Source organism: Octopus sinensis, linkage group LG14 (assembly GCF_006345805.1).
Source record: "Octopus sinensis linkage group LG14, ASM634580v1, whole genome shotgun sequence".
NCBI lineage: Eukaryota > Metazoa > Mollusca > Cephalopoda > Octopoda > Octopodidae > Octopus > Octopus sinensis.
The window spans coordinates 61,357,801-61,375,300 of NC_043010.1; the positions used below are offsets into that span (position 1 = coordinate 61,357,801).

The following is a 17,500-nucleotide window of genomic DNA, read 5'->3' on the forward strand; positions in this document are numbered from 1 at the left end:
AATTGAATAATTTATCAGCTGACGTCAACCCAACTGAAGCTGCTCCTGCCGTATTGTCACCATGGGAACGACTAAGGTCTATGTCCTTCGTGTCTCTTGGGATGCCTTGGCTGTGAAGATGAGAATGAGAAGAATAAAACGGAAATGCGGAACGACTGGAGAACATGGAGTTTGGATTGTTATTGTGGTCGGCCTCGTTGTCGAAGTTACTGGGGAGGCCAAAAGAACGATCCATTGTTACTTGATCGAAGTTCTTGAAGTCAGAAGAATGTTGAAGTGGAAAAGCTCGACTGAAGAATGAAGTGCTGAACGTCTTCTCTAAGTGTGTCATCTCGTGAGCTTCCAGTTGGCTCCTTTGGGCGAAAAACTTTTTACAGAAGCCGCAGTAATACTGCTTCTCTTCTGAAGAGAGTCGTTCACCCCGGCTGTTGCATTGATGAAGATTGTTGCTGTTGTTGTTATTATTGTTACTACTACTGTTGTGGTTGTTGTTGCTATTGTTATTGCTGTTGTCTTGGTGATGGAGGTGACTGCTGCTGTTGTTTGATGTGACACGGCTTGAGAGGTTTTTTGTAAAGAAATCATAGCTGAACGGTTTCTCCATAGGAAGAGATTTGTCATGGTATTTCACATGGCTGTTGGGGTAATAGGACTGACCATGCACCTCGAAATTGAACTGGTTCCCTGGAGTGTACATCGGCTGTACTGGATACATGGTGCACGGCTACAAAATACAGGAAACAAAACCAATTTAAAATACAAGAAAACGTGACAATTCCATAAACAGGAAACATGGAAAAATTGAAATACAAAAAATGTGAAGCAGAAATGTATCAAGAGAAAATTATATTGAAATAAAATTTCATGACATGGATTTAGTCTTCATGATTGAGCAAAGGTGTTCTAGCCATGACCATCCCCTTATAATGTATCTAGAACTACATTATCTAGTGAATCCCTACTTTTTTCACAGACACCTTGTGTGTTATTTCTAGCAGATTGAGTGACTATGTAGAGGTCCCTTCCTTTTCCCACGAAGAGGGAGGTGGGTTGTTTGTTGATTGATTGTGATGACGGCAATTTGAAAAATAATGTGGACAAAAATAATGTGAGTGTATGCAATCTGTATATGCAACTAAACATGGGTGTATTGTTAGGACACCAAATATTGCAGCATTTGCCTTGAGAATTCCTCTCATATCGACGTAAAGTACTAAGAGCACACATGTATATTGTGGCAGATGAGAACTGCCTGCTATAGGTACCGCAACAGCCGGATCACGTGATTTCAGTGTACTGTGTTTCTTCAGTGGCAGGCACCCGGTCCCCGCATACCAGCCAAATCTGACTGCCAACAATTTACCGTTTTGTCTATATGAGAGGCTCTCTCCAGGCGAATCCGGCAGTATTTGGTATTCTAATAATACATCCACGTTTAGTACAATATAAAGATTGCCATTCGGTATTAATACTGTTTCCGTCGCTAACACACACGCACACACACGCACACACACGCGCACGCACGTACACACACGCACGTACACACACGCACACGCACACACACACACACACACACACACACACACACACACACACACACACACACACACACACACGACGCATTTCCATATAGTTTCCATCTACACAATACTTTCACTATTGATCATTCCAAGCTTATAGAAAAGACTCCCCCAAAGATACCTTTTCTGTCGCTAACACTTTTAGTCACTTTTTATAACATGCAAGAACATGGTGCTTCTTTTCATAGGCCACAATACACGCAATGGCACACATAAGTACATATATAATTACATACACACATATTAATCTCATATACTAAGACACAGTGCCACAAAGAGACGGGTAGCAAAGTGCTACATTAGAAACTGTGCAAAAAGTGGTCTCTAGAGAGAGGTAAGACGTGGTATGAGCGCAAACCGTACAGAGTGGTGGAGTCGGGGACCTGAAAAATCCTGTAGATTTCCCAATCCAAGCAGATCAGATGCTAGAGCATAACAGACCGGACATTGTAGTTGTGGATAACATGCACCACATGTGATTATATATGTGATGTTGCCTGCCCCTTTTGATCCACAAATATTGAAGAAGGAAGGCGAAAATAGATATTTACAAAACCTCTTCAGTACGAAATAACCCGGCTGTGGAAAGCGAAGGAGAGGAAGATATTTTTAATTATTGTTGTCCTTGGGACGACATCAGAAAGCATCTAGAGGAATATCAAGGAAATTGGAAAAGAGTGTCCAGTGGAACTGTTACAAAACGTTTGCTTCCTTGGCACGGACAGAATAATTAGGAAAGTATTAGATAGCTGAAAAGAACGGATAGCATGGTACCGTAGGCTGCAGGTAGGAAGCCCGCTATGCATGCAAGACTCCAGGAGTTCCAACAAAATTTGTGATAAAGAGAAGATAATACTAATAATAATAGTGATGATGGACTCTCCAATCGAAGACGACGTGTGAGCGTTCAGCTTTTGCCGAACGATCTGCACAAATGAATTGATTATAGTGATTAAATGCTTGTGATGTACATTAGCTCACTCTCTCGAAAGAGTCCAGAAGCTGGCTACCCGCATGGTTCTTGGTCTCAAGCATTTGTCTTATGAAGAAAGGCTGAGGACGCTCGATCTTTATTCTCTAGAAAAACGCCGCCGCCGTGGTGATCTCATTCTTGCTCACAACATCATAAGCGGAAAGTGTAACCTCTCGAAAGAGCTGTTCTTCACTCCTGCTCCAGAGCGTAGGCTGCGGGGTCACTCCGAAAAGCTCTATCTGCGACGATTTCATCTCAATCGAAGGAGAGGGGCTTTCTCCGTCCGGGTTGCGGATCCGTGGAATAAGCTGCCGGACGAGATAGTGAAGATGCAGACGACCGCTCGGTTCAAAGTCTCTCTTGACCAGAAATGGCCTGAACTCTTTGCATGAACACCCTCCCTGTACACAACTCCATGTCCCCCTACATGGCCTTGCTTTTTGCTTTTTGAGCCAAAAAATTAACTTAACTTAACTCTCTTCATCAAATCAGGTGTCAAAGAGATCGCAGAGCTACGTGAGATGAAGTGGTTTGTTCAAGAACACAATACGCCACCCGGTGTAGGAATTGAACCCCCTAGAGATGGTGTCTCGATAAAAATCACTGGTGATTGCGACACCTCACCAACACAGTTGTAATGCCAAATAGAAATCATGACAACTGCGTTTATGAGACCCGAACCCAGAGTGAAGGTCTCTCGCACGGCAAGTGTTCCACTGCGCAGCAGGGTGAACCTGGTCGTTATCCAAATACTGTTACAAAGATTAGGAGGAAATGGACTCAAAACGATGATAGAACTGTAATGGAATGCAGAAGCGCGTCTACCAAAATTGGTACCGAAAAAGAATGCACAAAATTTGAACGAAGGGAGACATGCTCCCTATCACGGAAGAAAGACTTTTAGATCCTTAAAATTTAATCATCAGAAGGCAGTGACTATCCCAGTCGGAACAGGAGGAGATCTCTACAATACTGAACGGGTGTGGAAGTGACAATACTGCACACGATGAACAAAAAAAAAACCAATAAAAAAAGAACAAAAGCAGAACGAGAACAGGGCTTAATAGAGGGACCAGTAAATTCAAACAAAAGAAACAGCTGCCCGAAAGAAAGGTGAATTTTACTTTGTGGAAAGGAAGAAAGAAGCTTACTATTGGGTCATCCCATAAATAATGCGTTTTTTCTCAATTGCATGAACTAAATGTCGGAGGGGGACGGGATAAACAACCTCTTTTTCTTTTTCTTTTTTCTTCTCTTTTCTTCTTTTATGGATGATTGCAACAGTGATCGCATCATCCACACTCTCCTCAGTGCGCCCTTAAATATGGTTTCTGATTACAAATATCTTGGGTCATACATATCATCATCTGAAAAAGATTTTCTTACTAGAAAGGGTATGGCCTGGTCAGCCTGTAATGACATGCATAAGATCTGGTCATCAAATCTAAGTAGAGATTTCAAACTTAAAATCTTCAAAGCCACAGTCGAACCAATTCTACAATATGGCTCAGAAACCTGGACGTTATCAAAGAAGCTTGAGAAGCGGTTGGATGGAACTTACACTTGCCTCCTTATGAGAGCTCAAAATCTCTCGAGGAAGCGCCATCCAACCAAAATGCAAATATATGGGAGACTACCACATGTATCATCTTTTGTGAAAGGTAAGAGAGTCCAGTTTGCTGGACATTGTTGTAGAGCTGAAAACGAGGTAATTTCTGCTCTTCTCCTCTGGAAGCCATCTGCTCGCAATACCAGAGGGCGCACACTCTCCTACCCTGATGTAATCTCCAGGGATACAGGCATCCAGCAACAGGACCTCCTTAATGCTATGATGAACCGTGAAGTCTGGCGTAGCATGGTAAATTCCATTGTCTCGACCACGGTCGAACAATGATGATGATGATAAACAACCTCTATCAACTTGCTATAAAATCAGGTAGAAGTTCTACCTTGTCCTTAATTTTAGTGCAAGTTTTGAAGAGTGCAGTTCGATTTTAACAGTTTTCTTTTCGAAGCCATAATGGAAGTGACAAAGGAATATATTCGGCATATTTTGATTTATGAGTTCAATCAATAAAAGCAACAACGCAATGGAAAGCGCGAGGAATATTAATGCAGTACATGGAGACTGGGCAATAAGCGTAAGTCAGTGTCAACGATGGTTCTAGAAATTCCCAGGCAGAAGCTACAGCCTAGAAGACGAGCCTCGTCCTAGAAGATCTGTAGAGCTCGACGAGGACGTCCTGCAAACCCTGGTGGAACAAAATCCCATCGTAACTGTTGAGGAACTCGCAGAGAAGCTTGGATTTGGTCATTCAACCATTCATCAACACCTGTGCCATCGGAAAAGTCATCAAATTAGGTCAATGGGTTCCTCACAAACTTCCCGAGTCTAATCGCGCATAGAGAGTGAATGTGTGCTCTTCTTTGCTGTCACATCTCACGAATGAAATTCATTTGGACCGAATAGTGACTGGTGACGAGAAATGGATTCTTTATAAAAATGTCAAGCTCCAAAGACAGTGAGCAGGGAAAGGAGAAACACCGGCACCCCAGGCTAAAGAAGGTCTTCACTCACGTAAGGTGTTGTCATGTGTTTGGTGGGATATGAAAGGTTTAATCCATTTTGAGCTTTTAAACCCAAACTAAACGATAATGAAGGAGATCAACTGTGAGCAGCTTAAGTCAGTGTTAGAAGTAAAACAACCATCTTTGGTTACAAGACAAGAGGTGTTCTTCCATCAGGATAATGCTCAGCCACATAAAGTGAAGATGACATTCCAAAGGCTGGAGCAGCTTGAATGGGAAACGATGGTCCATGCACCATATTCGCAGGGCATTGCTCCATCTGATTATCATTTATTCTACAATCTTCAAAATCATTTGCATGGAAAAAATATGAATTTTGTAGATGAGGTCAGAATAGTACTGGAGGAGTATTTTCCGTCACGGGCAAGTGAATTTTGGAAGAGGGCCTTGCAAGTCTACCAGAGCATTGTAGAAAATGAAGGAGAGTATATTTCAGATTAAAAAAGTAATTTATATTAATTTTGAAAAATAAAAGTATAAAAAAACGCATTATTTATGGGATGACCCAACACTACACCTGATTGAGACACGAAATAGAGAAAGAAAGAGACCGCCAACTCCGAGAGGAATCGAAAGATGAAAACAATATAATGTAGCGAAAAAGATAGACGAAATGGTAACGAGAATCTCCATGGAAAATATAACAGATCAACAAGATGTCGTAAATGACCTCACGTAATGAGCAGCTTCTGTCGTTGTGGAAATTCTTGGGATTAAAAGTCAAAGGAAAACAAAAGACAAAGCCCCACGATGGGAACGAAGGTTTGAGAACCCAACTGAGCAACTCAAGGGACATCTTGGACGGATAAATACAATCGTAGAAAAGAAGAGGACGAAGGAAAGCCCCAGGAGCGAACTGCAAAGGAAGAACAACATAAAAGAGAGAGGACTGCAATCAGCTAAAGAGGAATTAAAACAAGAAGATCCAAGTTACGTCGGGTAAAAAAATAAAAATAAAACATATAGCAACAGAGACGAAATCAGTACTAGCGGAATAGACTCTTTAAGAAGAGCGAAAGAAAATTCTGAGCAGAAATCTGGAGCAAAGAAATCCAACATGATATAAAAGCAGACAGGTTGCGACAATTTAAAAGAGAAATGGAAGCTGGAGACACAAGGAAATATAAGAGTCAGGGACAAGAAAATAAGAGATGATCAAGAAAATAGCAAACTAGAAATCTCCCGGACCAGATGTGTCCAGGGTCTCTGGCTGAAAAGCCTCCAAACTATTCACAGCTATATACGACCATTTTTTGATGACTGCATAGAAAATGGAACACCATCATTGATGACAAAAGAAATACCAGTTCTGACACAGGACAAAGGAAAGAGAAGTCAGCAATGACAGACCTATTACTTGCTTATCATTACTCTGGAAACTATTAAGTGGCCTCATAACAGATGAAGCAATACCAAGAACGTTTGCACTCCTCACACAAAGACGTATGAGATGGCTTGGACATGTTAGCCGTATGGAAGATGGCAGAATCCCCAAGGACGTACTCTACGGAGAGCTTGCTAGGGGGCACTAGGTCTGTGGGAAGACCGTTCTTACGATACAAGGATGTTTGCAAAAGGGACATGAAGGCCTGCAACATCAATATTAGCAACTGGGAAGCAGTTGCCAGCAACCGTAGAGATTGGCGACGTACTCTAAAAGAGGGAACACAAATGAGTGACAGAGAAAGAGAGAGAGAGAGAGAGAGAGAGAGGAGAAATGGAAAGACAAGAAAAGATGTCAACAAGAAACTACATTACAATCAGCCAGGCAAAATCTTCGCTACATTTGCGGCGCCTGCCAAAGGGAGTGTTTGTCCAGAATAGGACTACACAGCCACGACAGTAGGACATGAAATGTAAAAGCCGGACTAGATTATTTTATGCGCAACTCCATTGTCTCCCGAGACAAAAATAGATGCCAACAACATGAAGTGTATGATTTTCAGGGAAAGGAGAATCTATTGGCAGAGGAAGAAAAAGAATGTAGGAAGAAATCAAGGGAACTGCTGATCTATTATATGTAGATAACAGAATATTAAACAAAGCAGGAGTAAGGAAAAAGAATTTAGCTGTTGAATGGATAGATTAGAGGAAGGCTTACGACAATGTCCCACACAGCTGGCCCCTGGAGTGCTTGAGGACGCTCAGAGTCAATGAGAAGATAAACAACCTTTTTGGAGAATGCAATGAGAATGTGGGAAGTAGAAGTGAAATGTGCAAATGAATCGCATTTTCCAGGGAGTCTCACTCTCTCCGTTACTCTTTGTTATTGCACTAATCCCCCCGACAAACATACTGGGAAAATCCAGGCCTGCCTATGAGTTTACCAAGATAGGAATACATCACCTACTTTATTTGGATGACTTCAAGCAATATACAAAAAAAGAAAGAGATCTGGATTCACTGATCTAAACACTGAGAGTATTCAGTAAAGATATTGGAATGCAATTTGTAATGTGTTCTTTACTAATTATACTAATTATAGAGAGGCTGGAAGGTAAAGTATGGTGGCGTAAAATTACCACCAGACAACGTCATCAGATCGTTGAGGAGTAATGAGGGATACGAATACCTAGGAGTACTGCAAGACAATAGGATAATGGAAGGAGAAATGCGAGAGGAAGTCACTAAAGAGTACAAGAGGAGAATTAGGAATGTACTTAAGACAAAACTAAATGAAGGGAACATCATTAAAGTGATAAATACGTGGGCGATGACAGTGTTGAAATGCTCTACTCTCTTCTGAAATGGACAAAGGCCAAGCTGCAGCACTTGGACAGAATTCGAGAGTTACTCACAGAGCACAACGCACTCTATCCTGAAAGTAATTCATGATCTCTGCGCAGTGCCATAAGTCTCTTCATGCCCGAAACCAACTTGCAAGCACTTTTCACACACACACACACACACATGCACACACACACACACACTGCATACACAAACATACATACACACACACACACCACACACACACACACCACACACACACACACACACACACACACATACACACACACACAGAAGGAAGAATGTTGCATGTTGTTGATCTTTCATGGGATTTCAGACAGGTGACACACACCCAGCCTTATAAATGAGTCCACAACCAAGCGTTTCACACCTTCAACATTTTACGTTCTCATTGAAGTTCTGATAACAGCACCTTTAGGCTTTTGTGTTCAAGGCAACCCTCTTGAAAAAGTTTTACAACCTTCCATTATATTCTTCCTGCACTCAGCTCTTTCTGAAGCAAGTCCTTCCCAGTGCCTTACATTGATTTGCAGTTCCTTCAGGTTGCCTTTTATGCAGTCTTTGTACTTTTTTTTTGTAGTTTGTGCTGAGGATACTTCCAAAGCACAACTCACTGTAAACAACTGCTTCTGAATTTCATTATCTTCTGTAAGCATCTGAGTAAATATGATGAGGGATGGGAAGCTAATGCACCCTGCCTTTACAAGAACTTCTGAGTCAGGTTTGTAATTTTTCCCCTTGAACTTGAATATGTGTTTCAAACACATTTTGTAAAAGTGTTCAAGCAGCTTCTGATGACTTGGGTGTACTTGCCATGTTTCAGAAGAGTACAGTCGAGCCATTTGTCTGCAAGTCTTGCCAACGTCGAGCTTGGTCTTGCTGGGGATGCTGCAATTTGCCCAGGCTCCCTTTTCAAGTTTCCCAAATGCTACTGATGCTTTCTGAATGTGTAGATGTGTTTCTGCATCTAGGGAATCATCTCTTGATAACATGTTGCCCAGGTAAACAAAAGTGTCAACCACATCCAATTCTGTACCATACACTATATCTGGTTCAACATACAGTTTGCTTGTTGCAGGTGTAAATATTACCTTGTTTTTCCAGATTTATTCTAAGACCAAAGATTTTACATGAAGCAGCAAAACGATCCATTCTGTGTTGTTTGTCTTCGTCAGTGTGAGCCGGGAAATCGACTTCATCTTCATAAAAAGGGGTTCCCTGATCAAATTTTCAAGCGTTTCCCATTTGATGTTGAACCATCTCAAGTTGAAAACTCTTCCAATAGTTCTAAACTGCAAGAGGACACCCGTATCACAGTCATGGGATGTATGCAACGCAGAAGAGCAACGAATATCGAAGAGCGTAGAAGCAAGAAGATCGCCTTGCTTCACTCCATTATCAATCGGAACTTCGTTCCACAGTTTTCCGTGGAAGACGACCCGAGCGTTCATGTTTTGGTACAACAGCATAAACATCCTTACACCCAACTTTTCCAAGGCTTTTCCACAATGCAGCTCTGTTAACTGCATCAAAAACCTTCGTTAAGTCAACAAAGACTTGATATAAAAGCCCCTACTTTTCAGTGCATTTCTAATAGAGAATATCATACATATACACATACGTACACACACGCGGCCACACACACACACACACCACACACACACACACACACACACACACACACACACGTCAGGTTTCGTAAAAAGTAAGCAACGTTTTGAATCATGAAGAATGTGTACTGGACTTTTGCAGAGCTTTGAATTTTTTTAAACATTTTTTTTTTGCAATTGTCTGATAATAAAGACAGATTCGCCCAAATGCATCAATAAATTAACATTGATATTTTTTTCACCGTTGTTACAATCATCTGAAATGGAACTGTCAAAGCGCGATATTCGAGCAATTTTGCTATTCAACTTCGAAAAAGGACGTAGAGGACACACATCAGTCATCGATGACAGTCAATTAAAGACTGCCATTGAGAATGATCCACGTAAAACCACTCGAGAATTGGCAAAAGAATTTCAGGTTAGTCAGAAAACTGCCTGCAACCATTTGCATGCGATCAGAAAATCAAAAATGCTCAACAAATGGGTACCACACGATTTGAATGAAAATTAGGAAATGCACAGATATGAAATTTGCTCGTCGCTTCTCCGTAACCAGACCGATCTATTTCTCGACCGTATTGTAACTTGCGAGGAAAAGTAGATTCTGTACAATAGTAAAAAACGATCTTCACAGTGGTTGGACCAAAATGAAGCACCGAAAATCTTCCCTAAACCCGAGCTCTTCAAGAGGAAGATTATGGTTATTGTTTGGTGGTGTACAGCTGGACTCATCCACTATGATTTCTTAAAACTCGGAAAACCATTACTGCAGAAACATATTGCCATGAAATTGCGAAAATGAACAATAAACTGCTACTCCTCCATCCCAGACTGGTCAACAGAAGAGGGCCAATCATTCTGCATGACAATGCTCGACCACACATTTTACTAATGATGCTCCAGAAGTTGAGAGAACTTGGCTACGAAGTTCTTCCCCACCCAGCTTATTCTCCAGACCTTTCTCCTACCGACTACCACTTTTTGAAGCACTTCATTGTTTCCTACAAGAGAAGGAGTTCAAAAATCAAACCAATGCTGAAAGTGCGTTCAAAAAGTTCATCAGCTCCAGAACTCCAAATTTTTATGTTATCGGAATAAACAAACTTGTAATTCGTTGGCAAAAATGTGTTGATTGCAACGGTACTTACTTTGAATAAGATTTCCGCATTGTTGAAATATATTGTGATGAATTTCATGTTTCAAAACGTTGCTTACTTTTTACTCAGCCTGATATAAACGAATGTATGTATGTAAGTAGGTATGTATGTGTATGTATGTATTTAAGCGCTTGTTTTTTTTATAAGAATCCCATAATTTAATCTTCCTCCATAAAAATGTTTATATTATTTCAGTTAAGTCGCAACATATATTCATATACAATCTCTGATAAATGGTGATAAGTCGAAGTCACGGGTTTGTACTGTCACCTCCTCTGTTCATAATCTTTATGGACAGGATTGACATGCACAGCCAGGTTGGAATCAGTATCAAGAGTGGCAGATGTAGGATCAGGTGGCTAGATTTTGAAGATGCATGGTACCACTCAGTTCATTGGGAGGTGGTTGCCAATGTGCACATTAGAAGTTTCCTACCAAATGCTGCTCAACAGGAATGAATATTAGTATTCTCAAGACTGAGACACTCATCTGCTCAAAGAAGCCTGCTTAATGTACTCTTACATGTGAGTGGAGTTCCACTGAAGCAGGTGGGGAAGTTCAAGTGTCTTGGGGTCATCTTCATGAATGATGGAAGACAGGAGGACAAATTAGGTGCAGTAATGGTGCCAGTTCAACATTCGGTCATCAGAAGATGGGATTTAGATGTAAAAATCAAACTCGCTATCTTCAATTCGGTATTTGTACCTACCCCTAACTTTGGTCATGAATCTTGGGTAATGCCTGAAAGACTACGATTGCATATAGAAGCAAGATGGGGATTTCCACCCAACAAAGGGTTGTTGAAGTAACATTAATCAATAAAGTGCAAAGCTTGGAGATCAGAGAGCCACTCCAGATAGAGCCACCACTTCTCTGAATTGAAAGGTCACAGCTTTGATGTTACAACATGTAAAAATTACTCAGGAATGCATTTCTGAACAAGTATTACGGGCAAAACCAAACAGCAAGAGACCCCCAGGGGTAGAGAACAAACTTAATGATTGGATGACATTCATGAGCTTGGTTGGTCTCACTTGGGAATACAGCCAATCAATTGGGGACAATTGCTTTTGAGGGGACACGATGGAAGGCATGCTTGAGGACTCTGTCCCAGCGACCCTACCAGGATTAAATGGGCAAAGAAGATGAGATGAGATGAGACAATCTGAGGATAGCAGGAGTCTCTTCACTCCACTACATAAACATAGTTAAACAATAAACTTCTATAATGTGTTGGCAACATGGTAAGCGTATAGTAAGATAACCAGACAAAGTCATTAGTAAAAGAAGTTAGGAAAGGTAAAGGAGAAAGATGGAGGGAAATAAAATAAACTAGAACAAGAGAGAATACAATAAACAGTAGTGGAGTGGAAAGAGGTATGAGGAGGAGGTAGAGACAGACAGATAGATAGATAGATAGATAGACAGACAGACAGACAGATAGATAGATAGATAGATAGATAGATAGATAGATAGATAGATAGATAGATAGATAGATAGATAGATAGATAGATAGATAGATAGATAGATAGATAGATAGAGTTCATTTCATAAGCGCTTTCGAATCAATGATTCTTCTTTAGACTTTCTTAATCACTATTTATCGCTCTTTCTTCATGACTACTAATGCTGGTTAAAGATCCTGTAAGCAGCAGATGTGTTCCCATGCATCCAGCTCATTACGGCAGTTCAACGTAGGTGCTTTTTCCTCATGAAGTGTGCCTTTGTAATCTTGAAGCCAACTGCATCTATCCTTCCCCCTCAGTTGTAGAAATCCCAATCACAGTGTTGGTGGTTTTGGAAGACGGCACCGAGTGGTGTAGCTTTGGTATAGATGTTTCTTCGCTCTAAGGTGATCGCGTCTCATGTAGGTCGTACCGCAGGAGCGCGTTGGATTTAAAGCACAGTCGGACACTGTCCGTTGGTAGGGTTGTTCGGACTGGACATTGGTTTAAGCAGAATATGTCCGGTATGTTATTGATGTGTGAGAGGTAGCGTCAGATCGTGTGACCCCGTCTCATGATTCTGACGGAAAGACAAGATCTCTTGATGCCGCTTCTTAACTTCTTCTCCACCATCTCTCCCTAGTACGGTGGATCAACGTAGACCCAGTGTTTATTCTTCCCCCGTTTCTTCCTTTTTTCTGTCGTTCTTCTCGTATATGTCGCCAACTCTGCCGCTTTTTCGACCGTTTATGGTTCCAGTCTCTGCAGCACCATTTTGGTCTCTGCCATTGCTGTCGCTGTTACTGCTGTTGTAAATTCCGCCGAGGTCGACTTTGTCTTTCATCCTTTCGGGCTTCAGAAATTAGTGAAATTAGTGAAGCACCGAACTCGATTTCATCGCCTTTCGCACTCTCCTGAAAATGTCGGCCTTTTACCAAAATACGAAACCAATATACTTTACAACTCTTTCCTGGTGACCTCAACACAGCAAAACCTGCATCACCAAGGCTGGCATCGTAGACTGTATCCACCAAAAGACCACCTATACATACATCGTACACTGCACCACTCCCTCCATGACCATCCGACAGACGACTAATATGAAGTCAAACTCAAACTGCAAACTCACAAATATGGCGTGTCCTTTCTACATCTTTTCTACCACGACTGCAGCACATTCTGCTTCTCTTCCAAACTGGTTTATCTTCCCATTAACCCACACCCTTCTTCTTCTCCCCTACCCCATATATTCACCCACCCCACCCCCGTCTCAAACTTCATACTAACAACTAGGCTCGGTCTCCCCCCTCCCAGAATATTATCCCTCAGGAATCTGATCCCTGCCTAAGTTTTTCCTTCGCTCTTGAGTTACAATTCAAGAAGGGTTTCCTCACCAGTCTCTCCGATGTCAGAAGGGAGTGTGTGTGTGGGAGTCGTTCAAAGCCCGTGGGTGGCAGCTTCTTCCATTTTACCAAATCAATAACAATCAACTATAAAGGTCTGAAACACTTGGATCTTTAAAGAAATCTTTACACAGGGTCACTATGACTCTGCGGGAAGACAAAAGGGGTTCGTTATCTTACAGTACTCTCTCTCTCTCTCTCTCTCTCTCTCTCTCTCTCTCCGCTAACTTTCATAATATTATTGTGTGGCATTGTGTTCTGCGAGTTGGCAGAGTCGTTATGGCGCCGGACAAAATGCATGGTGGCATTTCTTCCGGCTTTACGTTCTGTGTTCAAATTCTGCTGAGGTAGACTTTGCCTTTCATCCTTTTGGGGTCGATAGAATAAGTATCGACTGAGCATTGGGGTCAATGTAATCATCCAGCCCCACCCCCACCCCATGAAAACAGAATTTCTTCCTAGGCCTTGCCTTATGTCTATCGTAAATGACGATTTGTGACAAAGCTGGGATGTCGACATCCAGCACAATTCCCCTGACGTGTTCCCATTCAGTTTCTCCTTCTCAGAGAAAGTGGCTGAATATCCCACAAACGATTGTATCCTGAATGTGACCTCTACACAGAATCACGATCACGCCACATCGTGTATAATATGACTGCTTCTCAAATTTAAAAGACAGCTCGGTTGACGGCCTTTCTCACAGTTTCCGTCGAACCAATTTCATTCACCAAACTCGAGAAGTTTTCGAAGCAATAAACTCTCTTGTTATGGTTTGTAAACAACAGAGACATCTTCTAAGATGTATATTCTATGAAACTACTTGTTCGTACAAGTCTGAAGATCAAATGAACAGCAGGGGTTTCGTTGTGCTTTTAAACAGTTTACCTAATTCTTACTCGGTTCAATTATTTGTCAAGTATAGGGACCAGTTCTTTGGACAGCGGTGTGGCCTATCATATACAGACATCCTCTGGATTGAAAGATTTGTTTCTGAACTGCTTATTACTATAAAGCCAGTGTCGACCGTTTAGTGACATTGGGGCTTGTTTTGGAGCTGCTAGGACGTATTTTAGCCTCCGTGTCCCCAACAAAAATCAACACTGTTGTTTACTCAACTTATAATATATTCTCCCATTGATTTCGGCGTTTGAAAAGTCCAGCATCTAACTGTCAGACGACCCTCGCAGTACAGACGACTTCTTTATAGTGGCAAAGGCTTGTATAGGACCAGCAACATATTTGGAAATGCTGGTGGCAGGAATTTAGTGCAAATGTTTACTAAAACCTCAACGATGAACAAACCCCAGGTTTTTTCTACCAGAGTTCTCCATATCCTGGGGTAGTTGTCTTCACCACGACTTAGAGTCTACCCCAGCCCCTGGTAGGCTAAATGTGCACGTGGATATCATGTATCTGGATGGCCGTTGGCTTTTCTGAGTTCATCTACTTTGGACGGGCCTCTTTTTTTTTTTTTTTTTTATCTCGCAGGGTGTCTAAAAGCCAGTCCTCTCTCCAAGCAAGCTCGGCGGGGTTTTCGGTTCAGTTGCCGACGGTCGGACCACGTGACAGGTTGTACTGGGTCACATGTTACCAGTAGAGCTCGCGAGTGAGCTGACCGTAGCTCAAAATACCAGGGGACGAATATCGGTGTTGGGCAATACTGACACAACTTGGGAGCTAAACAACTGGCCACTTCACTACCACCGCACCATAGTAGTAGTAGTAGGAGGAGGAGGAGGAGTAACAACAACGAAGTCTTGTGACACCACAACCACCACCACCACTACAAGAGCCACACCTCTCCCTTGCCCTCACCACCACCACCACCACTGCCATTCCGGATTCTCTCACCAACTCCACCACCACCCCCCCAATCCTAAGTGGTCGCTAGACCTGCTAGAAATAACGACTACATTTCATTCAAATCATATCCATTTCTGTCTTTAAAAAAACAGAAGGAAACAGATCTCAAGTATACAGCATTTCTATATAATAAACGAGATGGTCACGGCTGGGATATCTTTGACGATCTCCATCAGAGCTGGCTTGGTGTTAAATAACATCATCACCACCACCACCACCACCACCACCGCTACCATTGTCATCCCATCATCCCCCTTCCACCACCACTTTCACACCTCCTCACCATGAGGCTCCAATCAGAGAGCTTCCATATGGCCGCTGAACCTGCTAGAAATAGCAGCTAAATTTGTTCAAATTACACCCTGCTGCTTTGGGGGGGGAGGAAATATTTGATACGGTTTTCCAAGGTAACTACAAAAGACAGAGTGGTCCTGGTTGGAGCCGCCTTTGATCATAGATCTGCTCGATCAGAGCTGACCTTGGGTTAAACAACCCCACCCCACTTCTAGAAACACCAGCCACTACCACCACTACCGCCCATATCCATCAAGATCTACCACACCCACTCACACCACCACCACCACCACCACCACCACCACTACCACCATCAACAACAACAACAACACGCTCAAGACTAACCTCCACAACCACCACCACCACCATTAAACAAAAACCTCCTCTCACTCGACAAATCAGCTATCATGCACTGATCGCACTCAACTAATTAAAGGTGTGATTAAAAGACTCTGTGACGTCACTGGCGCCTGAATTGGTTTATCTCCCTTCGACGATTTTTTATATACAAGATTGAACGCGAATCATTTAGAGTTATGTCCCCTAACCTTTTTTTTATCATTATAATTAATAGAGCACAATTTTTTTTTATGCAAGTGGTCATATACATATATATATATACTTGCGCATATACCTTGTTATAGGTATGTGTCACATATATATATATACATACATAATACACGCATACATACATACCTACATACATACATTCATTCATGCATACATTTTATATATATATATATATATATATTATATATATATATATATATATATATATATATTATATATATATTATATATATATATATATACATATATATATGTAATACATTGATTTATTAGAAAGGTTCTATGAAGTATATGGTAGAACAGGTAGTGAATGGACGAAACTTTGATGCGGGGCCTTAAGATCAAAGATAAAGTCAACGAAGGTTTCGAGCTTTGATAATTAGGAGAAAAAGGGTTTAAGTTATTTGCCTTCGATTTCTTAGTGTAGGACAGGACATACTTTATAGCCAACAAGGCAATGTTTAAGAAAATACGACGTTGCAGCATATTATGCCGGTAACCAAGCCATATTATACTTGATGCAACGAAACTCCTTAACTCACACCAACCTTTCTTGTACAATGTTTTAAAACAGTTGTGTGTTTCTTTTGTAAGTCCATTTCAAGAGACCCACGTAAAGATCATTGCTAAATATTGATCTATATTCAATACTTTTGACCTTGAGTAACAGGTCAGTATTTAAGACAGAGTTGACATATATCTCGACAGTCACTTTTTTCTTTTTTTAATTTCACAACTTTTCACTTTTCACAATGGCTAAATACGTCTAATGATTGTGAAGATTAAGATTTCAACCAACTAACTTTCGACTCAGAAGTCTTGAAAGGAAGATAGATGAACCTTTGATGAACTGAAAATTGACGAAATAGTTTGAATATTTAAAGAAGAAATATACCAAAGATGTATTGAGTCGTTAATTCTTCACTCGTTATTCTCTTAAAATACGAATGAATATTCTACCAGAAATTAAAGCTACATCCGTAGGGCTTGGCTCAATAAGCTTCTTTTTGTATAAAAACATTAAGACCTCTATTTCACCCATTCCTACTTGGCTATTTCTGTACAATTTGTACGAAACCTTTAATGAGTTATGAGGTCATTGTAAATTACAAATTAAAGTATAAAACAACATCGCTGATTATTTTCATTTCCTAATTTCATTTGGTATTTTCTGAAGTTTCGTTCAACTCATGACAAACAACAGATGTTCAAGTCAACACACACACACACACTCACACACGCACTCAAACACACACACACACACACTCA

General features: G+C 41.2%; 1 protein-coding gene across 1 annotated transcript in view; it reads right to left on the reverse strand.

The window, feature by feature from the left end:
• Window positions 1-17,500, reverse strand: part of LOC115219438 (zinc finger protein 271-like) — a 23,766-nt gene that overhangs the window by 1,912 nt on the left and 4,354 nt on the right. Inside the window, exon 2 of the mRNA XM_029789602.2 lies at window positions 1-724. This exon is cut by the window's left edge and continues 1,912 nt beyond it. Coding sequence (XP_029645462.2) covers window positions 1-715 — 715 coding nt within the window. The 5' untranslated portion in view covers window positions 716-724. The remainder of the gene's footprint in view (window positions 725-17,500) is intronic.